The 24509-nt window shown below is 45.4% G+C and overlaps 1 protein-coding gene across 1 annotated transcript in view; it reads right to left on the bottom strand.

Moving 5' to 3' along the window:
* Window positions 1-2433: 2433 nt before the first annotated feature.
* Window positions 2434-24509, bottom strand: part of FAM3B (FAM3 metabolism regulating signaling molecule B) — a 142644-nt gene continuing 120568 nt past the window's right edge. Inside the window, exons 4-8 of the mRNA XM_063956598.1 lie at window positions 22378-22436; window positions 21251-21301; window positions 19637-19724; window positions 14095-14227; window positions 2434-4324 (exon numbers count right to left, since the gene is read on the bottom strand). Of these exons, the coding sequence (XP_063812668.1) occupies window positions 4235-4324; window positions 14095-14227; window positions 19637-19724; window positions 21251-21301; window positions 22378-22436 (421 nt within the window). The 3' untranslated portion in view covers window positions 2434-4234. The remainder of the gene's footprint in view (window positions 4325-14094; window positions 14228-19636; window positions 19725-21250; window positions 21302-22377; window positions 22437-24509) is intronic.

The following is a 24509-nucleotide window of genomic DNA, read 5'->3' as shown; positions in this document are numbered from 1 at the left end:
ACAGCAGCGGTCGGGAAACAGGAACGGAGATGGTTGGTATTTTTTTTTTAAAAATTTTTTTTGGGGGGGTGATCGCGCTACTGGGGCACAGTATTGGGGGCACAACTGCTGAGGGCACATCTACAGGGGGCATAACTGACCACGCCCCCTCTGTGAAGCCACGCCCCTATTTTTCGCCCTGGGCACCACAAGGCCTAGATCCAGCCCTGTTATGACAACATTGTAACATGTCAACATAACATCAGTAAATATGTTTATACATATATATACATATATAGATTTACGAGTATCGTAGACTTTAGCCTCCCAACAGAAGGGATGGGTCCGCTAAGAGTAGGCTGAGCCCTGTAAGGGAGTGTTCATGTAACTGTGACTCAATCAGACCCAATTTCAGATACACCTGTGAGACGGGGAATGTCTCTCTTGCTTATTAATGTTTACTGTATAATCACAATGGTGGCCAAGACTCTCCGCAGCGCTCTCGGAGCCTGATACAGGGGAGGATGTGAAAATATGCTAACACCACAGGAGGCATTTGAAGAAAATGTAAAGATATCTAGAAAGGAAAGTCCGCAGTATTTCCCGTTCCTAAAATACAAGGCAGAAGAAGGAGGGTGGAATACAGAAACTGGGCACGAGAAAGTCTTTCTGGGGTCTTGCTTTTCTTTGAGGTTTTCCTCTGTTAAGTAAAGTTGATACAGGAGATATGCTAAGGCCCATAGGACGGACCATTTCCACTCTCCCTCCTTTGCAGTTTACGATTGATAGAACCACTCCAAATCCATGCCAGAACCTTGAGCTGAGGTTGGCACTCATCCCATCACCTCTTCAAAAGTTAAGGTATGGCAGATGCAAGTGTCCAGGTGCAATGTGGCATTGGTAAGTTTCCTAGTAAACTGGTCCAGCACTATCTACAGCTTCCACTATTATGGCTTACACTGTAGGTCCCTGACTTTTGGAACTTCTGGGTATAGTTGCACACATTAAGATGGACCCTTCAGCTCTGAAACATTTCTGGGTTGTGACCCTCATCCAGCATCATCAACTACCAATGCCATTTATTCCTACTTGTCCTTACCCTACATACAGATGCTGCCAAGTCTTCTCTGCACGATAGACATAGGTTTATGTAGACGTGTGCAGACAATAATAGAAATGTGGTATTGGAAGATGAGGTCTCAGAGAAATTTAACAGTGGGTGAAAATCAGAAATGGGAAAAAAAATCGACAGGTCATACTCAAGATTTGGGGCCCGTGGCAAACAAGGAGTCATATCTCAGGCAGCATTCAGACAGGGATGGTCAGGTCACAAACAACGATCAAGGCAGGCAGCAGACTAGGATTATCATAAGTAAACAATTTAAATATTTCAAGCCCTAGGTGGCAGAACAGCAGCCAGACTAGCAATGTTCATCGGCAATGACTAATGCCACAGACTGCCTTATGTGTTCACTGGTAACTAATCAGCCCTCTGTGCACTGGACAAGCCCTCAATAACTGGTAATGAAAAAGAGCACTCCGGCAACCGATTTTAGGATGTAGGATTGCAGTGAAGTCTGTTACAGCTTGGTGAGATGAAACTGGAATAACGATGGGGTCAGAAGACAGTTCAGACGTAAAGCTCACCAAGCCTAATCTACAAATCCTCTTTTTGAAATACCCTCTTTCATATGGGAACCCAGGCAGATCAGAGGACTGGAGTTGAACTGAAAGTAATGGACGGTTGTTGTTGGTTTTTTTTCCAAACTACATTTTAATCCCAAGTTGTAGAAAAGAACAATGTCATAAATGGAAAATTAAATTAAACATATGATGGTATGAAGTACTTGAGAAATCATCGTGGTCATTTGTACATGATGTAGACAAAAGTGATTGGAAACCTCCACGCCGCACCAGCGAAATGGTGTGCTCCTGCAGCAGGCAAGCGTTCATGAAGGTATGAAACTGGTAGAGGGGCACTGACGAACTGGCTAGCCGGAAGGAGCTAACAGAGTTTGAAAAGGGGATCATCGTAGGCTGCGCGATGTCATGTTTCCAGGGTGACACTGGACTGGTATACAGAAAATTCGGTAACCTGGATGAACATGGCTAGCTCAGAGTCCAGACCTTAACCCCACTGAGAACTTCTGGAACGAATTGGAGTGATGGGTGTGTTCTAAACTGACTCAACCTTCTTCAGTGCCGCAGTTGGTCACTGTACTGAAGGCGGAATGGCAAAACCACCTGCAGTTGTCCAGGAACTTGTGGACAGTTTGCCAAGAAGGGTGTCTGCAGTAATCACTTCATATGGTGGACCTACAAAGTACTGACGTCAATAACATCTTGTTCATCTATTTGCTGTCAGTGTCCAATCACTGTTGTCTACATAGTGTAGTTAACCTGAATACAGTCAGTAATGCTCACATTTATTGCAATGTGTTTTAAACCCAAGTCTTGAATGATTTATTTATTTTATTTTTTTAAATAAATGTCTGAATACTGCAGTTACTGGACCTCACATCTCAACGCTGTCACAGTACTGTTCTACTAACAGAAAGCCCAACCGCATAGATAAGAGGACGTTAAATCGTAAATCCACTGCTGTAGAACTACAATCCACAGCATGCCCCGTCACCGACAGATTGACTAGGTATGACATACAGTAGACCCCAAAGAGAGAAAAGTACAAATTTCACCAGCTGTCCCTGTTATACAAGGTGCTCAGCAAATAAATAAACCTAATCAAAATTCAGGAAAATAGACCTTTCACTTAAAATACTGTTTTTCCTTTATTAAGAAAGGGCAAGTTATGGTAATGGAAGTTCACATGGGTTCAGTATGGTTTACCGACGGACACAAATACCGACAGCCATTGACCTTCAGTCATAATATTGACACGGTCAAAATACTGACATTCATTAATTCGACATGTTAAAAATGCTGACATAGTCAGAATACAGACATCTGATATGCCGACATGTGAAAATACTGACATGAGTTTTTCTGGGGGGGGGGTTTGTGTCAATGTCGACATAGGTCCTCTCGCTGCACTCGGCACACTATTACATTCCCCCTCTAGGTCCACTGGGATGGTAACGTATAAACAAGTCTGTTTTGGAGCAAAACTACCTTAAAAACGCACGTCTGTATTTTGACATGTTCGCTTTTCAAATGTCGGTATGTTGGCATTTTGAACATGTCGGCATAATGTCGGTATTTTGACCGTCTGTAAATCAACTGCTACCTGTTCACATTAGAACAGCTACTATACTATAGGGAGAATGTGAGTTGTATATGAGATTGCTACAAGCCACAGTCACAAAGGAGAATCTTCATATGTGCCTTCTGGACAAGTCTCCGGGGGAGATTTACCAACCCTTGGACCGAGCCCTGCTCGGAATCGAACCCATGACCCAAGTGCTCTGATGCAGCGATAACACCTGTACCACCCTATAAGATCATTGCTCTACCCCAAGCCTGTCTTTTAAAGTGAGCCGTTTGGGTCTAATCCACTGTTAAATTCTGCTTCTGCAATGTATCTGTTTAAATGAAGCATCATGTGCAGAACATCTGACATCTCCGTCTTCCCCGGGAATAAAATAAAAACTGAATGTTTATTTTGTATTTTTCAGCAAACTTAAGAAAAATTCTAACCAGCTTTTACGTTGGCAAGTATTTTATATAATACCCGTATGCAGAGGGCCCGGGGTAAGTTAATGCTGGAAAGAGTTATGGACGTGGTGGACAGGCTTTCAATCAAAGAGTTTATATTGACCGCCTTGGACAATTAGACCGCTGGGGTCTACGTTTAAAGAAACAATGGCGTGATTTTCATGTGACATCACCAGCGTATTACTTATGTAGTGAACAGTTTAGCGATTAGTCACCTGATTGACGTTCCACTGACAGTTTCCAATTTAAAAAAAGCCCAACGTAGCTTGTAGGCCCAATATCTAGTCAGTCTGAAGAACATCTTCAAAAAATGTACATATAAACATACAAACTCCTAAACACTCCTAAAATATTGGTGAAACCTGCGTATTGTACTAAATACCAGAGGAATTAGAAAGTTAGATGTACTATCGCAACATCCCGGATGTCAGAAAAATTTAAGACAGTTTTTTCTTCATCAGTGGAATTAATATACAAAAATAATTGGACCTGGCTGAGCCAAGTCTTCACAGATCTCATTGGTTTTCCTCCCTGGTTTATCCAGTCATTTGTCTATAAACAATTGGCAAAAGTATGATCAGCTTCAATCTAATTTTTTCGGTAGACATCCATCGATCTGGATTTCCGCCGGCCAGCCACTGTATCGGTTCCTGGAATTGTCCGAGTGGATGATCTGTAGCGGACAAAAAAAAAAAAAACGTTTCAGATTTCCAGTTACTAGTCTTCAGGTTATCGACATTCCAAACATTGTGTTGTTTGGTAATCATTTTTATACAATAAGAATTAGCTTCTTTGCGGGGGTATCCAAATACCCGAGGGGTAATTGTATCACTGGGGGCTATCCCATTAGTTCCGATGCGTCGCCCTCCTCCTCCCGATGCCGTTGTTTATCATGGACTACGCCTCGGGCGCCTTAGACACCCAAAGCATAATCCGTGATAAGTGGTCTGCCGGAGCTGCGATAACAGATGGGAAGGGGTATGGGTGGTATTCATGTGACCGACGGTCATATGACCTCCTCCACCAGCCCGACGGGTCACTGTCCCGATGGTCGGCATGCCGACCAACAGGGACTATTTCCACTCGTGGGTGTCCACGACACCCATAGAGTGGGAATAGAACCCGTGGCGACCGCACCGAGCCCGCAGCGTGGCGAGCGCAGCCAGCCCGCAAGGGGCTTGCTGCACTCGCCCATCCCCGCCGGGATCCCGGCGTCGGTATGCTGCCGGGAACCCGGCGTCGGTAAGCTGACCGGCGGTCAGGAGACCGCCGGTCAACCGTACTACACCCACGGGTACTTATCCCCAATACCAGGTGTTTTTGCGCGATGCCATACAGTATGTAACATATACATCTATAAGTGGGAAAAGTCTGTAATACAGGGTTACTATAAAAAAAAATAGACACTTTCAATGTTTTATATAAACCAAAGAATTATTGACATAGTCAAAATACTTACATTGGTATGTAGTATATGTCTGTAAATTTCTATGACTAAGTTATGAATGTTCTATGGGGGTCATTCCGAGTTGATCGCTTGCTAGCAGTTTTTAGCAGCCGTGCAAACGCTATGCCGCCGCCCACTGGGAGTGTATCTTAGCTTAGCAGAAGTGCGAACGAAAGGATCGCAGAGCGGCTACAACATAATTTTGTGCAGTTTCAGGGTAGCTTCAGACCTACTCAGCGCTTGCGATCACTTCAGACAGTTCAGTTACGGATTTGACGTCACAAACACGCCCTGCGTTTGCCCAGCCACGCCTGCGTTTTTCCTGGCACACCTGCGTTTTTTCGAACACTCCCTGAAAATGGTCAGTTGACACCCAGAAACGCCCACGTCATGTCAATCACTCTGCGGCCAGGAGTGCGACTGAAAGGCTTTCGCTAGACCTTGTGTGAAACTACATCGGCTGTTGTGAAAGTATGTCGCACGTGCGCATTTCAGCTAGCGATCAACTCGGAATGACCCCCTATGTGTGAGCCTTTTGTCACATGACTGATATCAATATGATAATTCAATACGTTCCAAACACAGAAAGAATGACGTAGGATTCTGGCGTTGTTGCTTATACTTTGCAGTAACTGTAGCTTATACCGAAACATTTGTAAACGTTTCAGCAAAATTTTCCATACAGTCTGTCGTGGGATCTGTAAATGCTTGTACATCTCACGGACACGAGCCGCTTGTTCCTCTGATACAGGTGGCTTCCAGAACATTCCCTTTGCATAAACAACCACTGTTCGTAAATTTCTTGCTCCAGTCATAGATGGATTGCCTTGTTGGTGGCGATTTCCCATATTGTGTTCCAAGATGCCCCTGTACAACAGTGACCGAGTTTGTTTTCACTAATTCTAGCACAAATAAAAGCCTTCTCTACCGGCGTAGCAGCTATTTTGCTTACATGACGCAAGGGTGCTCACGCGATGCTGACGTCTTGAATAGCTGCAGCCGTAAAAACGTTCATCCTAGCTGTGATTTTTTTTTTGTTGTTTCGCCACTTCCTGAAAGTGTAAACGGTCTGAAGCAAGGCATCACACTAGCTGTTGCGATGCGAGTGTTGACATGGACATGCTCCGGTGCGTTTGGAACGAATTGGATTATCGCACGGATATCGGTCCTGTGACAAAAGACTCACACATAGAACATTCGGACCATAGTCATAGAAACTTCCATAGGTGACATATCCACGCAAGTATTGTCTATATCAATAATACTTTGGTTTACATAAAACGTTGAATTTGTCTATTTTTTTTTTTATGGTAACCCTGTACATACAACCCTGTCAAACAGACCACATTCTAACCACAGCAAGTTCCATGTTTGGCTGCACATTATACTTTCATATACGGTTCCCTGAACACCACAAGTTTTCCTGTGCATCTCGTGGATTGTAAAGAACAACTTGCAACATTGCCTTCTGCAATGCAACATCCCGGAATTACACATCGCAACTATCGGGCTGAATTGGACTGTCCCCAGTGGCTCCTGACTCACTAACCAGCAGTAATTTACTCTATAGACAGGATCATTTTAATATGGCATTTTTACTCCATAGGTTTGGTTACATTAGCAGACTTCTCAACCTTCCTAATACTGGAATGGGGACGCAGGGGAGTGATAGCATCACAGTGGTCCCTTCTGAAGTTCTAGGCAGACCTCCACTTCTAGAGAAACCTAATTTTCTTGCCGCAAACACTAGAGGCAAGCGTCTGTACTGCGGGTGGCAGAGAGCCTCCGCCCAGCCTCTCACTGATCAGGATGTTAGTAATACCATTATACTTTAGATATGGGGGGGGAGGGAAACTTGAAAGCCTGTTACTTTCATATCCCACAAAATGACTCCAGGCAGAAGAACACGTGTGTTCAGGGGTTTATAGGGGCAGAAACAAAGATTACATTTAGGGGCCTATTTATCAAATAATAAGAATTTACTTACCGATAATTCTATTTCTCGGAGTCCGTAGTGGATGCTGGGGTTCCTGAAAGGACCATGGGGAATAGCGGCTCCGCAGGAGACAGGGCACAAAAAGTAAAGCTTTCCGATCAGGTGGTGTGCACTGGCTCCTCCCCCTATGACCCTCCTCCAAGCCTCAGTTAGGTACTGTGCCCGGACGAGCGTACACAATAAGGGAGGAATTTTGAATCCCGGGTAAGACTCATACCAGCCACACCAATCACACCGTACAACTTGTGATCTAAACCCAGTTAACAGTATGATAACAGAGGAGCCTCTGAAAGATGGCTCCCTACAACAATAACCCGAATTAGTTAACAATAACTATGTACAATTATTGCAGATAATCCGCACTTGGGATGGGCGCCCAGCATCCACTACGGACTCCGAGAAATAGAATTATCGGTAAGTAAATTCTTATTTTCTCTATCGTCCTAGTGGATGCTGGGGTTCCTGAAAGGACCATGGGGATTATACCAAAGCTCCCAAACGGGCGGGAGAGTGCGGATGACTCTGCAGCACCGAATGAGAGAACTCCAGGTCCTCCTTAGCCAGAGTATCAAATTTGTAAAATTTTACAAACGTGTTCTCCCCTGACCACGTAGCTGCTCGGCAAAGTTGTAATGCCGAGACCCCTCGGGCAGCCGCCCAAGATGAGCCCACCTTCCTTGTGGAGTGGGCCTTTACAGATTTAGGCTGTGGCAGGCCTGCCACAGAATGTGCAAGTTGGATTGTGCTACAGATCCAACGAGCAATCGTCTGCTTAGACGCAGGAGCACCCATCTTGTTGGGTGCATACAATATAAACAACGAGTCAGATTTTCTGACTCCAGCTGTCCTTGCAATATATATTTCAATGCTCTGACAACGTCCAGTAACTTGGAGTCCTCCAAGTCACTTGTAGCAGCAGGCACTACAATAGGCTGGTTCAGATGAAATGCTGACACCACCTTAGGGAGAAAATGCGGACGAGTCCGCAGTTCCGCCCTGTCCGAATGGAAAATCAGATATGGGCTTTTGTAAGATAAAGCTGCCAGTTCTGACACTCTCCTGGCCGAAGCCAGGGCTAGTAGCATGGTCACTTTCCATGTGAGATATTTCAAATCCACATTTTTTAGTGGTTCAAACCAATGAGATTTTAGAAAATCCAAAACCACATTGAGATCCCACGGTGCCACTGGAGGCACCACAGGAGTCTGTATATGCAGCACTCCCTTAACAAAAGTCTGGACTTCAGGGACTGAAGCCAATTCTTTCTGGAAGAAAATCGACAGGGCCGAAATTTGAACCTTAATAGATCCCAATTTGAGACCCATAGACAATCCTGATTGCAGGAAATGTAGGAATCGACCCAGATGAAATTCCTCCGTCGGAGCACTCCGATCCTCGCACCACGCAACATATTTTCGCCAAATGCGGTGATAATGTTGCACGGTTACTTCCTTCCTTGCTTTAATCAAAGTAGGAATGACTTCTTCCGGCATGCCTTTTTCCTTTAGGATCCGGCGTTCAACCGCCATGCCGTCAAACGCAGCCGCGGTAAGTCTTGAAACAGACAGGGACCCTGCTGAAGCAAGTCCCTCCTTAGAGGTAGAGGCCACGGATCTTCCGTGATCATCTCTTGAAGTTCCGGGTACCAAGTCCTTCTTGGCCAATCCGGAACCACTAGTATCGTTCTTACGCCTCTTTGCCGTATAATTCTCAATACTTTTGGTATGAGAGGCAGAGGAGGAAACACATACACCGACTGGTACACCCAAGGCGTTACCAGCGCGTCCACAGCTATTGCCTGCGGATCTCTTGACCTGGCGCAATACCTGTCCAGTTTTTTGTTGAGGCGAGACGCCATCATGTCCACCATTGGTCTTTCCCAACGGGTTACCAGCATGTGGAAGACTTCTGGATGAAGTCCCCACTCTCCCGGGTGAAGGTCGTGTCTGCTGAGGAAGTCTGCTTCCCAGTTGTCCACTCCCGGGATGAACACTGCTGACAGTGCTATCACATGATTCTCTGCCCAGCGAAGAATCCTTGCAGCTTCTGCCATTGCACTCCTGCTTCTTGTGCCGCCCTGTCTGTTCACATGGGCGACTGCCGTGATGTTGTCCGACTGGATCAACACCGGTTTTCCCTGAAGCAGAGGTTCTGCCTGGCTTAGAGCATTGTAGATTGCTCTTAGTTCCAGAATGTTTATGTGAAGAGACGTTTCCAGGCTCGTCCACACTCCCTGGAAGTTTCTTCCTTGTGTGACTGCTCCCCAGCCTCTCAGGCTGGCGTCCGTGGTCACCAGGATCCAATCCTGTATGCCGAATCTGCGGCCCTCCAATAGATGAGCACTCTGCAACCACCACAGAAGAGATACCCTTGTCCTTGGAGACAGGGTTATCCGCTGGTGCATCTGAAGATGCGACCCTGACCATTTGTCCAACAGATCCCTCTGGAAAATTCTTGCGTGGAATCTGCCGAATGGAATTGCTTCGTAAGAAGCCACCATTTTTCCCAGGACTCTTGTGCATTGATGTACAGACACCTTTCCTGGTTTTAGGAGGTTCCTGACAAGCTCGGATAACTCCTTGGCTTTTTCCTCCGGGAGAAAAACCTTTTTCTGAACCGTGTCCAGAATCATCCCTAGGAACAGCAGACGAGTTGTTGGCATTAACTGGGATTTTGGAATATTCAGAATCCACCCGTGCTGTTTTAGCACTTCTTGAGACAGTGCTAATCCCATCTCTAGCTGTTCTCTGGACCTTGCCCTTATCAGGAGATCGTCCAAGTATGGGATAATTAATACGCCTTTTCTTCGAAGAAGAATCATCATCTCGGCCATTACCTTTGTAAAGACCCGAGGTGCCGTGGACAATCCGAACGGCAGCGTCTGAAACTGATAGTGACAGTTTTGTACGACGAACCTGAGGTACCCCTGGTGTGAGGGGTAAATTGGAACGTGGAGGTACGCATCCTTGATGTCCAAGGATACCATAAAGTCCCCTTCTTCCAGGTTCGCTATCACTGCTCTGAGTGACTCCATCTTGAACTTGAACTTCTTTATGTACAGGTTCAATGACTTCAGATTTAGAATAGGTCTTACCGAGCCATTCGGCTTCGGTACCACAAATAGAGTGGAATAATACCCCTTTCCTTGTTGTAGAAGAGGTACCTTGACTATCACCTGCTGAGAGTACAGCTTGTGAATGGCTTCCAAGACCGTCTCCCTTTCGGAGGGGGACGTTGGTAAAGCAGACTTCAGGAAACGGCGAGGTGGATCTGTCTCTAGTTCCAACCTGTATCCCTGAGATATTATCTGCAGGATCCAGGGATCTACCTGCGAGTAAGCCCACTGCGCGCTGAAATTCTTGAGACGACCGCCCACCGCCCCCGAGTCCGCTTGAGAAGCCCCAGCGTCATGCTGAGGCTTTTGTAGAAGCGGGGGAGGGCTTCTGTTCCTGGGAAGGAGCTGCCTGTTGCTGTCTCTTCCCCCTTCCTCTGCCTCGTGGCAGATATGAATATCCCTTTGCTCTCTTGTTTTTAAAGGAACGAAAGGGCTGCGGTTGAAAAGTCGGTGTCTTTTTCTGTTGGGGAGTAACTTGAGGTAAAAAGGTGGATTTCCCGGCTGTAGCCGTGGCCACCAAATCTGATAGACCGACTCCAAATAACTCCTCCCCTTTATACGGCAAAACTTCCATATGCCGTTTTGAGTCCGCATCGCCTGACCACTGTCGCGTCCATAAACTTCTTCTGGCCGAAATGGACATAGCACTTACCCGTGATGCCAGTGTGCAGATATCCCTCTGTGCATCACGCATATAAAGAAATGCATCCTTTATTTGCTCTAAAGACAGTAAAACATTGTCCCTATCCAGGGTATCAATATTTTCAATCAGGGACTCTGACCAAGCTACTCCAGCACTGCACATCCAGGCTGTCGCTATAGCTGGTCGTAGTATAACACCTGCATGTGTGTATATACTTTTTTGGATATTTTCCATCCTCCTATCTACTGGATCTTTAAGTGCGGCCGTCTCAGGAGAGGGTAACGCCACTTGTTTAGATAAGCGTGTGAGCGCCTTGTCCACCCTAGGAGGTGTTTCCCAGCGCGCCCTAACCTCTGGCGGGAAAGGGTATAAAGCCAATAACTTCTTTGAAATTAGCATCTTTTTATCGGGGGCAACCCACGCTTCATCACACACCTCATTTAGTTCTTCTGATTCAGGAAAAACTATAGGTAGTTTTTTCACACCCCACATAATACCCTGTTTAGTGGTACCTGTAGTATCAGCTAAATGTAACGCCTCCTTCATTGCCAAAATCATATAACGTGTGGCCCTACTGGAAAATACGGTTGATTCGTCACCGTCGCCACTGGAATCAGTGCCTGTGTCTGGGTCTGTGTCGACCGACTGAGGCAAAGGGCGTTTTACAGCCCCTGACGGTGTTTGAGGCGCCTGGACAGGCACTAATTGATTGTCCGGCCGTCTCATGTCGTCAAACGACTGCTTTAGCGTGTTGACACTATCCCGTAATTCCATAAATAAAGGCATCCATTCTGGTGTCGACCCCCTAGGAGGTGACATCCCCATATTTGGCAATTGCTCCGCCTCCACACCAATATCGTCCTCATACATGTCGACACACACGTACCGACACACAGCAGACACACAGGGAATGCTCTTAACGAAGACAGGACCCGACTAGCCCTTTGGGGAGACAGAGGGAGAGTCTGCCAGCACACACCAAAGCGCTATATATATGACAGGGATAGCCTTATAATAAGTGCTCCCTGTATAGCTGCTTTTATAATATAATTTTTGCCACTATTTTGCCCCCCCTCTCTTGTTTTACCCTGTTTCTGTAGTGCAGTGCAGGGGAGAGACCTGGGAGCCGTCCTGACCAGCGGAGCTGTGTAAGGAAAATGGCGCTGTGTGCTGAGGAGATAGGCCCCGCCCCTTTTACGGCGGGCTCGTCTCCCGCTCTTTAGTGGATTCTGGCAGGGGTTAAATATCTCCATATAGCCCCCGGAGGCTATATGTGAGGTATTTTTTAGCCAAATAGGTTTTCATTTGCCTCCCAGGGCGCTCCCCTCCCAGCGCCCTGCACCCTCAGTGACTGCCGTGTGAAGTGTGCTGAGAGGAAAATGGCGCACAGCTGCAGTGCTGTGCGCTACCTTTAGAAGACTGAGGAGTCTTCTGCCGCCGATTCTGGACCTCTTCTTGTTTCAGCATCTGCAAGGGGGCCGGCGGCGAGGCTCCGGTGACCATCCAGGCTGTACCTGTGATCGTCCCTCTGGAGCTGATGTCCAGTAGCCAAGAAGCCAATCCATCCTGCACGCAGGTGAGTTCACTTCTTCTCCCCTAAGTCCCTCGTTGCAGTGATCCTGTTGCCAGCAGGACTCACTGTAAAATAAAAAACCTAAGCTAAACTTTTCTAAGCAGCTCTTTAGGAGAGCCACCTAGATTGCACCCTTCTCGGCCGGGCACAAAAATCTAACTGAGGCTTGGAGGAGGGTCATAGGGGGAGGAGCCAGTGCACACCACCTGATCGGAAAGCTTTACTTTTTGTGCCCTGTCTCCTGCGGAGCCGCTATTCCCCATGGTCCTTTCAGGAACCCCAGCATCCACTAGGACGATAGAGAAAATAATTGAGGCATTCCCTCTCCAATATCTGCTGCAGGCCCTCTCCCTGCAAGTGATTTTTAGTACATTCAGGTGTTTGCAGAATATTTTTCATAAAACCTGTTGATAACGGATGGTAAATGATGCCAAATGCACTTACAGCTAAAAACATGAAACATCTCATGACTTTATGCATGTCTAATACATTTCTACTGGACTGTAATACAGAGAACGTTACTACACCACGGTTTATTGCTTTCACTGTAGACCTTTGTGAAGTCCATGGAGATTGATTAATCCAAATAGGGAAACTGCAGATGAGACCATTTCCGTTGTTTGGCTCAGATACGAGTGTCTCAGAAGGTCTTGCTGATAAGAGGCTGTTTATAAACTCTATTTGACTTCTGGTTTATGATTTTATTTTTATTTTTTGCACAAATTCACCCCGCTGATCATTTTTGGATAAGTCACTGCTCATTATTCTTCTATGTACACAATCTACTGCGCTCAGTTTGTAAATTTTATGACTACTTTCACATTGAGCTGAGAACCTTGGTTATTGCCAGGGCAAGCTGACCACTAGAGGAAGCTTCAGTAAACCAGAGGAGTGAGACATTGTCTGGAGCACAAAGCACAATCCAACTATGGACCATGTAGCAGCTATTACTACTAGCACACTGGGGCTCAGGTCCCTCATCCCCCCTACATTCTTATGGCCACACCTTTACTTGATCCCTTCCCTCCATTCCCCCGCAGAGGGAGCTTATAGCGGGGAAGAGTGTCGCAGGCCCTAGTCAAGCCATTGTGTATGTCTGACTTTAGACCAGCGGCGGCTTCTACCTTCTGACAGGAAGGGGGCTGCCGCTACCTGTGCAATGCACGGAGATGAGAAAGGCAGCACCGGCGCCTGCACTATGGGTCTGGCAGACACTGAGAGCGACATATGCACACAAGAGGCCAAAACAGTGGCTTCTATGGACTGCATCAGCTGCAGCCCATAGAAGCTGTATAGGGCTGCCCAAAATGCAGGGAGTGGCTTCCTACTGGAAGCATGCTCTATGCTAATTGTAGCCTGGTCTGGCAGTCCCAGAGGGAGATAACACCTCCCAATGGGACTTCCTGTCCTGCCGGTGACTGACAAGAAGGACTTCCAATAGGAAGTCACTGTCAGTCACAGTGTAGCCAGTGCAGTCACTGACTGCATCTGGCTCACTGACACGGAGCTGACTTGGCGTATTTTACTGAAGGAGGGGGGGCTACAGCTCATAGGTAAAATCAGCCACTGCTCTAGACTGATTCTAGAACCTCCCGTTACAATGTAGATGCAATTCAACACGTTTGTTACATAGTAATGATTTCATTGTAATGTTTCTTTCCAAGCATACCTTTTCTCTTTCAATATCTGCAGGGACGGAACCACCTTTGATACCCAAGAAAACCAACTGCGACCGGAATTTCAAGTTGCGAACTTCTTTACTACCCAAGCCTTCAATGGCCTTTTTAGCAGCATCGCTTAACCTGTAACCGCAAATCTCAATTAGTACGGGGCATGAAAGACAACTTTGCAAACAACGTAACGTCCCATAACCCATCATTCTTACTTATTCTCGCTATGCAAGTGGCACAAAATCAGACAAAGATTAAACAAGGTCAAATTTACATACAGGTCCCTAACAGATGTTACCGCGCCTCTGCACGCAGTCCTTACGTACGAGTGGACATCAGTCTCATACCCACCAGCTGTAGAATATTGCTCAAAAAGATGGCACGAGCAAAGATTTATTTATTGTTGAGTTCTATGGGCGTTTGACTAGCCACCCGCAGTGTTACCTTAAAACAAACACACAATGACTGTCAATCCCCTTGCATCTAAATTCTCACTGCGACCGCCGTCGGTAATCAGTCGCTGCGCATGTGCAACGAGACTCATACGCATAAGAAAAATTGGGGAGCCTCGGAATCCGGCCTGTTGCCCCTTATGACTGTCGATTAGGACAGTTCAGAAATTCAGATGAATTACAACAATCTGATTCAGTACAGATGCGCCCAAACTTTACTACAATTATATAAAAATTACATACTAGGGCAATCTAATTTTTTTAGGACCTTACAAGCCAGTGCCAAGAGAGTTCCCAGCTCAGGAAATTAAAATCCCCCCCACGCTAAGTAACAGCCCATCACAAGCCGCTCGCCGCGCTCCCGCCTCCTTATCTGTACGCTTGGGTTCCTAACAGTTATTAACATTATTATCATCAGTGATTAAAGCGCAAATAATCCGCAGTGCTTTAAAAAAATATTTAACCAATTTTTTTTGCCCTGTCACATGTACACATATGTACATATGGTTAATTTTTGCCAGGGTCCAATTAACCTACCAGTATATTACTGGATTGTGGGAGGAACCTGAAGTACCTGGAGAAAACCCAGCAAGCACAGGGAGAACATATAAACTCCACACTGATAGTAACAAACAAATCTTTCACCAGCGGCCAGAAATATGTAAACCCGCCACAGAAGACCCTATCTATGTTCTAGTGCACAGGTTCTCAAACTCGGTCCTCAAGACCCTACACGGTCCATATTTTGCAGGTCACCTGTAGAGTTTTAAAATGTGGCAGTTGGTGACACACAGTGCAGCTGCCCGGTGACATGGACATCGTGAACCGTGAGGGGTCCTGAGGACCGAGTTTGAAAACCACTGTTCTAGTGTATTATTGGAATGTGTTTTCAGTACTACTGTGGAACGGTCACAGGAATCCACAGCACATGATCTACCAGAAGTGAGGAAATATATTCATAAAAATAAAGCCACAAGGCAGAAAGCGCCGGCAAACCGCAAAAACATTTCTTGTGCCAAACTGTTTGTGTGGAGCTTCTTAATGCTTTATCCTACTTCCTTCTCCAAACCACACCTCATGCTCTCAGAGAGAAGCCGGTTAGTCCACAGGTAGGGAGGGGGTTTGTAAGGTGGAAGCCGGGAAGGTTTGTTTTTCTCCAGTTTATATTGTAAAACGTTAAAAATACAGCTACAAAATGTAGAGAGAGAAAATAATAGAACAAAATGCAAACTTGTTTATTCCAATTCAGTAGACCAAAATATATACAGTCGCAGGGACTGCCATGATAAAGTTGTGGAAACGCCTAAACGGCCATCTTGCTAGGAGCTTTTCCAGACAGGGTGTTCGGTGGAGCCAGAAGGGTTGTGCAGTATTATGGATCTTTTCCACCGAACAACCTGTCTGGATATTTTGTGTGTGCGGGGGGAAGTGGAGGTGGTGGATGTGGAGAGATGGGAGGACAAGGGGGCTGGAGAGACACAAGGGGGCGGTTTATGCAGAGCCACCAGTCACAGCTGCCCCCTGCATCAAAGCAGCTGCTGATACTTTTTTTTATTTAGCACTAGAATGGAGATCGAAGGTCAGCAATAACGTTGTGCCAAGGGGCGGACTGACCCCTAAATCAGCTACTGATTAATCCATACTGCTGTGATAACTAAGTATATTTTTTCATACCCCTGTGAGGATGTAGCTTGGCACTTGCTTTACAATAGACATTTTTCTGAATTGAAACGCAAAGTTTAGTGTGCTGTTCCTTTCTTTGTATATATGGATAGATAGATAGATAGATAGATAGATAGATAGATAGATAGATAGATAGATAGATAGATAGATAGATAGATACCAGTTTCTAATCCATACTTCAGCAAGGAGGCATAGAAAAGACCAGCACACATGCATTATATAAATAAATAGATATTATCGTTTATTTATATGGCGCCAAAAGGGTTCCGCAGCGCCCAACAAATTACATAAGTAGATAAGCCAAACAGGAAAACAGTGTCTTACAGTACAAGACAATGTAGGACATGTACAAGATATTTAAACATTTCTGCACGAGGGGGCAGGACAATGAAATAAGTATCAGGGTGGCAGAAACCGAGGGGTAGGTGCCATTGTAGGGAGTATGGAGTACAGGATAGTCTAAGAGAGTGAAAAGTACATGAGGGCAGAAGGCCCTGCTTGTAAGAGATTACATTCTTGAAAGGGAGGGGCAGATAGACAGGGGTGACACAGATGGGGTAGAAGTGAGCATGGAAGTAGTAGTGGTAGTAGATAGGATGAGAGATGGTTGGGTTTGGTGAAGAAGTGGGTCTTGAGAACCCGTTAGACGTTTTGTAGAGAGGTGGAGAGTCTGAAAGGGAGAAGTAGAGAATTCCAGAGGTAGGGAGCACCACGGGCAAAATCTTGGAGGCAGGAATGGGAGGATGTTATTAGTTGTCAGGAGAGGCGGCATGTATTTGTGGAGCGAAGAAGGCGGGTGGGAGTGTAAAGGTAGATAAGGTCAGAGATGTAAATGGTAGAGGAGTGGGTGAGGGCTTTGCAAGTGAGTGTAAGAAGCTTGAATTGGATTCTGAAAGGGAAGGGAAGTCAGTGTGGGGCTTGTAAGAGAGGGGAAGTGGAGGTAGTGCTCTTGGAGAGGAAGATGAGATGGGCAGCAGCACTGAGGATAGATTGGAGTGGAGAGAGGAATTTGTCACGAAGGCCAGACAGGAGGAGATTACAGTGATCGAATCTGTAGATGACCACTGGATGAGGATTTTGGTGCATCTAGTGTGAGAAAGGGTCTCATCTTGGAAATATTTTTGAGATGGAAATGGCACGATTATGGGCCTAATTCAGACCTGATTGCAGCAGCAAAATTATTCTTTAATGGTCAAAACCATGTGCAGTGCAGGTGGGGCAGATGTAACATGTGCCAAGAGAGTTAGATTTGGGTGGGGTGTGTTTAAACTGAAATCTAAATTGCAGTGTAAAAATAAACCAGCCAGTATTTATCCTGCACGGAAGCAAAATAACCCACCCAAATCTAGATTTCTCTGCAGATGTTATATCTGCCACCCCTGCAGTGCACATGGTTTTGCCCATTAAAGAATAATTTTACTGCGCGATCAGGTCTGAATTAGGCCCTATGAGAGGTACTGAATGTGTGGTTTGAAGGAGAGGGACGAGTCAAGGATAGCTCCAAGACAGCGCATCTGGGGGCTAGAGGAGATAGTAGTGCCATTAACAGGTAATTAAATTGTGAGGTTATACGGGAGGGAGGGAAGTTTATCAGCTCAGTCTTAGACATGTTACGTTTAAGCCAGCGCTGGGACATCCAAGAAGAGATAGCAGAGAGACAGATGGAGATAAGAGTGAGAGCAGAGGAGAGGCCCGGGGATGAAAGGTAGATTTGAGTATCATCAGCATAGAGAAAATATTGGAAATCGAAAGAGCAAATGAGCTCACCTGAAGAGGATGTATAGAGAAAGAAAATGAGAGTTCCAAGAACAGAACCTTAGGGGATACCTACTGTCAGGGGATGTGCAGGGGAGGTGGAGTCATTAGAGAAGACCGAAGGTGCGGTCAGAAAGGCGGGAGGTCAGCCAGGAAAGGGCAGTATCACACAGACCAATGGAGCAAAGGATTTGCAGGAGGAGAGGGTGGTCCACAATTTCAAAAGCAGCAGTGAGGTCAAGGGGAATAAGTAGAGGGTAGTATCCCTTGGATTTAGCAGCAATGAGGTAATTGAAGACTTTTGTGAGGGCAGTTCCAGTGGAGTGAGGAGGATGGAAGCCAAACTGGAATGGGTCAAGTAGGGAGTAGGAGGAAAGAAAGGCAGTCAGGCGGTTATAGACAATACGCTCAAGGTGTTTGGAGGCAAAAGGGAGGAGAGAGATGGGTCGATAGTTGGAGAGAGTATTAGGATCAAGGGTAGGTTTTATAAGAATAGGAGAGACAAGGGCATGCTTGAAGGCAGAGGGGACAGTGCGTGATGAGATAGAGATTGAGGAGGTGGGCAAGAAGGGTATAGGCAGAAGGAAAGAAGTAGCGGAGGAGGCTGGAGGTTTTAGAGTCTAGTGGGGAGGTAGAGGGGGAGGGGGGGGGGGGGAGGACCATATGAGGGCCATTACTTCATCTCCAGATACAAGGGGAAAAAGTCAGAGTTGGTAAGATGGATGGTGAGGGGGGGGGGCAGGTTGTTTAGGGTCTGTTGGGATGTGATGTCTTGGGTGTGGAGTCAATTTTGGATGTGAAGTAGGTGGCAAAGTCAAGGGCAGAAGGTGAAGTAGGAAGTTGAAGTAGGGAAAGACAGAGGAGGGGGTTGACAATGGCAAAGAGACACCAGGGGTTCTGGTAGGAGATAAGGTTCTTGAAGTCTGCTTAAGAGCGTGATTTACTCCACTGTCGTTCGCCAGTACATGAATTTTATTTCAGATATCTGGTGAATTTGGAATGCCAGGGTTGAGGTGTTGATCTGCGAGGGTGAATAGTGGTTGCTAGAGCAACAAATTCAAGAGCAGAAGTAGGGCTGGCATTGTATAGGGAAGTGGCTTGTTCAGGGCAGAAGAGAGAGAGAATAGGAGAGAGAAGGGAGTCAAGCAGGAAGGATAAGGAAACGATAGGAATGGCCTCAACGTTACACTTAGTGATGGTAGTCTTAGAAGGTGGAGGTGGAGAAGCAAAGAGGGATAAGTTATATTCTGTATATTTATTGTTTTATATATTCTTACACACATTGTTGACATGGCTCTAAAAGACATTTGCTTGGCGCATGCATATGAGTATATACGAATGAGTGGCTGGAACAGAGACGGAATGTGTGCGTATAATTAGATTCCATCCTATTATCTCCCAGCTGCAGGGACTGATGCGAGTGATTCACTATTCTCTGTAAAGTGCTTCATAAGTAACTGGTAATAAAGAAATGAATCCTCATCGGGATAGTCAGAGCAGCAGGTCAAGAGCTACAGAACCTGCACTATCCCACCACATGGACAAGCGAGTCCTCCTGCAGGAACTGATGTCTCCTCCATGTCACACTGTTCGGCCCTGACCCAAGATGTACTAATAGTCCTACAGGGGGAGATATTCCTAACATACTTACTTGGTAGATGAATCGTCATGGCTGGCAACCAAGATAATGGAACCATCTGGGATCTTGCTGATAAAGTCAACCATTGCTCCAGAGAAATCTAAGAATAGAATAAAAGGACAATGCTGAGCGAATGGTTGCCATAGGTTACATCCATATCAGTCGCATCGACCAAACACACAGTGCCAAGATCCTACTCACAACCACACTGCTCAGCTTTTCACCTTTTTGCCTTCAGGGTTTAGAGGTTTGAAGGTGATTTCAAATCAACTTGTCAACATAACTCACTGGACTTGCAACCATACCGACCCAGCTATTCGTTTTGGTTGTTTTAGTGCACGTTGGGCACTGAAAGATGGTTGCCTGTTACAGATTGTGATAGCAATGAATCCCCATTGCCATCACGTCAGTGCTCACTAGGAAATCATGTGTATTATAAGGAACACTCCACCTGGAACTAATATTGACATTAGAAGTCATCTGTGATATCTGTGACCTGTATAAAACCATTTGGCCTACAGCCCCATGAATTACATGGTTACACACAGGGCTGTAACTAGGGTAGTGCGACGTGCCACTGCACAAAGCACCACCAGGAAAGGAGCACTGTCTGAAAGTACCTGTCAATATTCTGTTTTAATCTTTCTCACTCGTAGTTCCTCCTCTTTGATCCCTGGCATCTCCTGACTGCCCATATCGCCTCCCTGGCTACCTCCCCCTCCTGTCTCTAACCAACTTCAGTCACATCATCCTTTGTTTAACACACTTTAAAAAAACTCTCTTACCTGGGTCTTGAACCCATCACCCCTTACTCATGGAGCTATTTGTGCCTGCAAAGGAAGCCTGCAAATTCTAGCTATTGAAGCTGCTTGTAATTGTCAAAGATTACACTTATATCCAATATACTTTTGTAAAAGATAATCAGCATTGCAGCTGAGCAGATCTATGTAGTATGTGGCTGCTAGTCATTGGATGTGTGGCTACACTCTATATAGATCTGCCTAGTTGATAATTACAAGTAGCTTCATACAGTTAGAATTTGCATTCTTCATATGCTGGAGCAAATAGCTCCACTAGTAAGGTGTCTGACTGCCCTGTGAGAAGTGATGGGTTCGAGTCCCGGGAATAACAGTATCTTGAAATGTGTGCTTTCAATTGAGGAAATGGCTGAAGGTGCACATGTGCTACTGTACCTACAATGTAAGAGGACCCGAGCATGACTGCTAAGAAATATGTGGCTTAAAATAAAGACTAATGTGACAGAACGACACGTTAAGTGCATGAATGGGGGTATAATTGGTTTCCAAATCCATTTTTTTGGAGTGTTCTGAAAATGTATATATACTTTTGGGGTGTGCATCTTATACCCCTATTTGAAAAAAAAATGTGGGGCACCAATGCTGCTTTTGGCCCAGGCCACCAAAAAGTCCAGTTGCGGCACTGGTTATACAACTTGGTGATACTGGTTTTCATATAATGGGCAGTAGGGGGTGCATTAAAAGATATATTAACAACAAGTGATATAAAACATGCCTGCACCCATACTCCACTATGAACGAATCAATCCATTTATCACACGTACAGAGCAGATTATGTTGTGAATGGAAGCATGATGAACTGTCTTACCTCCTTCGTACATGTCAAATGTCTTTGTGTCTGTAACTTGCAGGGTCTTATCTAAAAGAAATAAAAAACACAATAGAGGTCAGAAGACAAAACATTTAAGGATTCCATAAATAGCACTAAAAGGCTTTAGCAGACGTCACGTCACGTAATAGTGTATAATGCATCATCTCCCCTATGGCTGAGATGTCTCAGTAGATCCTTCGTCTACAAAACCGTAACATATCACAGAGCGGTACAAATGAGGAATTGCAGACATGTGTTTATTGAGACAGATGGGTAAGGTGTGCTTTAAATGAGCTGACAATCTGAACAGACGGTGGATGAAGTTGTAGTCATTCATTCTGAGCAGGGAGCGAGATGTGTCAAGCCGTAGAGAGAGATAAAGTGTAGCAGTTGTCCATAGCTACTAATGAGCTTCTGTCATTTTATAGACCGTACTAGATAACTGACACTTATAATGACTGGTTGCTATGGAAAACTTCACTTTCGCGCTCTACGGTTTGATACAGCTCCACCCAGGAGTTTTCAGACACATTTTATGCACGTTATGTATAACGCGTTCCTCACCTATTAGACTGTAAGCTCACTCGGACAGGATCAACATAACCTTCTGTTTTCTTATTCTATTATATTATACTTTCTTTTTTTTTTCTTCTACCCTCCATAAGAGTGCCTGGACGGGAGATGAAGCTCACAGCAGAGGGGACAGGACCTTCTCGTCATTAGGACCTGTCTCCTCACTGCGTAATGCAGCAAATTGTGGGTCTATGAAAAGGGGGTGGGGCCAAAATGACATTATTCTCATAATCGTAACATATTGGCCCAGCCCCTTGCCCATGGACCAGTGATGTGTGACATTATGCTCCCCGCCCATTTTAATAGGAAGTGGGCGGGATGAGGGAAGGTCATTTTCTCTCCAGGGGGTCCAGGGGTTTCCCTGAAAACTTGTAACTCTGCATTGTATGCAAATTGTGTGCGTCATTATCCCCTCAAAACACAGCGCTACTTAATAGGTCGACGATTTATTTAGAAACGATATGCACCAATCAACTTGGTAAAACTTGGGGCACCTCGAGACAGTGATAAAGAGATACAAATATAAGTATATAACCAGGAAATGTACCTACAATTGACAATAACAAAGTTTATTCCTCTATTGCCGGTCTGTAAACTTCCACCTAGTAATCTGAAAGAGAGAAAAGAAAGCGCTTAGTCATGAACACAACATAAGAATAACATAAGGAGGGAAAACGGATATGATGACCTATCCATATTGTACACAGTCAGTTTGCAGCGCTGGCCCAACTCATACTGTATGTGCTGGACAGTCTTCAGTTCATCGCCAGCAAAGTAACTTACCTTGGGCCACACTAAAAGAGAGAGACGGAAACTGCTAAGTAGGGGGGTTTCAGGGAGAGAATTTGGGGTTACCAAGCCAAGTTTCTCAGACACCCAAGTATGCCTCTGGTGCAATGCTTTTACAGGCAAAGTCATTATTTGCTTTATGTATTAAAAATAACAGAAAGTCACTGGGTAAGTGCACCCAAATTCAGTCTCTACTGCAGCAAAGTGTACATTACTGAATCCAGATCTATAGGGGGGATTCAATTAGGTGCAAGCTTGATCTCACAAGCTGAATGTACAGCAAAATCGCATTGCAAATCACTGAGGGTGTGAAAAAATAGGGAGAATCTTTAATTTTAAAGTAATAATGTCAGGACTTCTTCAGATCTTCTTGGACAGCCCCCCCCCCCCCTCCCCCACCCCCCAAATGACTAATTAGACTTTTGGAACTTTTCAATTTTGTTAACCGGTGAAAATAAATAAAACGGCCTCAAATTACCCCCAAATCAACTTTTTAGTCAGTATATGCACCCCAAAATAAATGGCCTCCCATTACCCCCAAATCACCTTTTTCAGGCTTTTTTGGGGGCATTTTCCACGTAGTTCCTTAATAATTGAACAAAAATATTTACATTATTTTACTTTTAAAAATGCCAAATCCATCTGAACAAAAATAAATAAATAAACATTTAACAATAGAAAATAAGATTTTAAACCTACCGGTAAATCTGTTTCTCCTAGTCCGTAGAGGATGCTGGGGACTCCGTAAGGACCATGGGGTATAGACGGGCTCCGCAGGAGACATGGGCACGCTAAGACTTTAGATGGGTGTGAACTGGCTCCTCCCTCTATGCCCCTCCTCCAGACCTCAGTTATAGAACTGTGCCCAGAGGAGACAGACAGTACGAGGAAAGGATTTTTGTTAATCTAAGGGCGAGATACATACCAGCCCACACCATACACACCATACAACATGGTATATACTAAACCAGTTAACAGTATGAACAAAACAGCATCAGCCCAAGACTGAACTCAACTGTAACATAACCTTTATGTAAGCAACAACTATATACAATCCTTGCAGAAATAGTCCGCACTGGGACGGGCGCCCAGTATCCTCTACGGACTAGGGGCCTAATTCCAAGTTGATCGCAGCAGGAAAATTTTTAGCGGTTGGGCAAAACCATGTGCACTGCAGGGGGGGGGGGGCAGATATAACATGTGCAGAGAGAGATAGATTTGGGTGTGGTGAGTTCAAGCTGCAATCTAAATTGCAGTGTAAAAATAAAGCAGCCAGTATTTCACCTGCACAGAAACAAAATAACCCACCCAAATCTAACTCTCTCTGCAAATGTTATATCTGCCCCTCAGCAGTGCACATGGTTTTGCCCAACTGCTAAAAGATTTCCTGCTGCGATCAACTTGGAATTACCCCCTAGGAGAAAAAGATTTACCGGTAGGTTTAAAATCTTATTTTCTCTTACGTCCTAGAGGATGCTGGGGACTCCGTAAGGACCATGGGGTTTATACCAAAGCTCCAGACCGGGCGGGAGAGTGCGGATGACTCTGCAGCACCGATTGAGCAAACATGAGGTCCTCATCAGCCAGGGTATCAAACTTATAGAATTTTGCAAAAGTGTTTGAACCCGACCAAGTAGCTGCTCGGAAAAGCTGCAATGCCGAGACGCCTCGGGCAGCCGCCCAAGAAGAACCCACCTTCCTAGTGGAATGGTCCTTTACCGAATTTGGTAACGGCAATCCAGCCGTAGAATGAGCCTGCTGAATCGTGTTACAGATCCAGCGAGCAATAGTCTGCTTAGAAGCAGGAACGCCAACCTTGTTGGCTGCATACAGGATAAACAGTGCCTCTGTTTTCCTAACCCGAGCCGTCCTGGCTACATAAATTTTTAAGGCC

This window comes from Pseudophryne corroboree, chromosome 2 (assembly GCF_028390025.1).
Source record: "Pseudophryne corroboree isolate aPseCor3 chromosome 2, aPseCor3.hap2, whole genome shotgun sequence".
Classification (NCBI taxonomy): domain Eukaryota; kingdom Metazoa; phylum Chordata; class Amphibia; order Anura; family Myobatrachidae; genus Pseudophryne; species Pseudophryne corroboree.
Note: the sequence above shows the minus strand (reverse complement) of the source record. Positions and strands in the feature narration are given on the sequence as shown.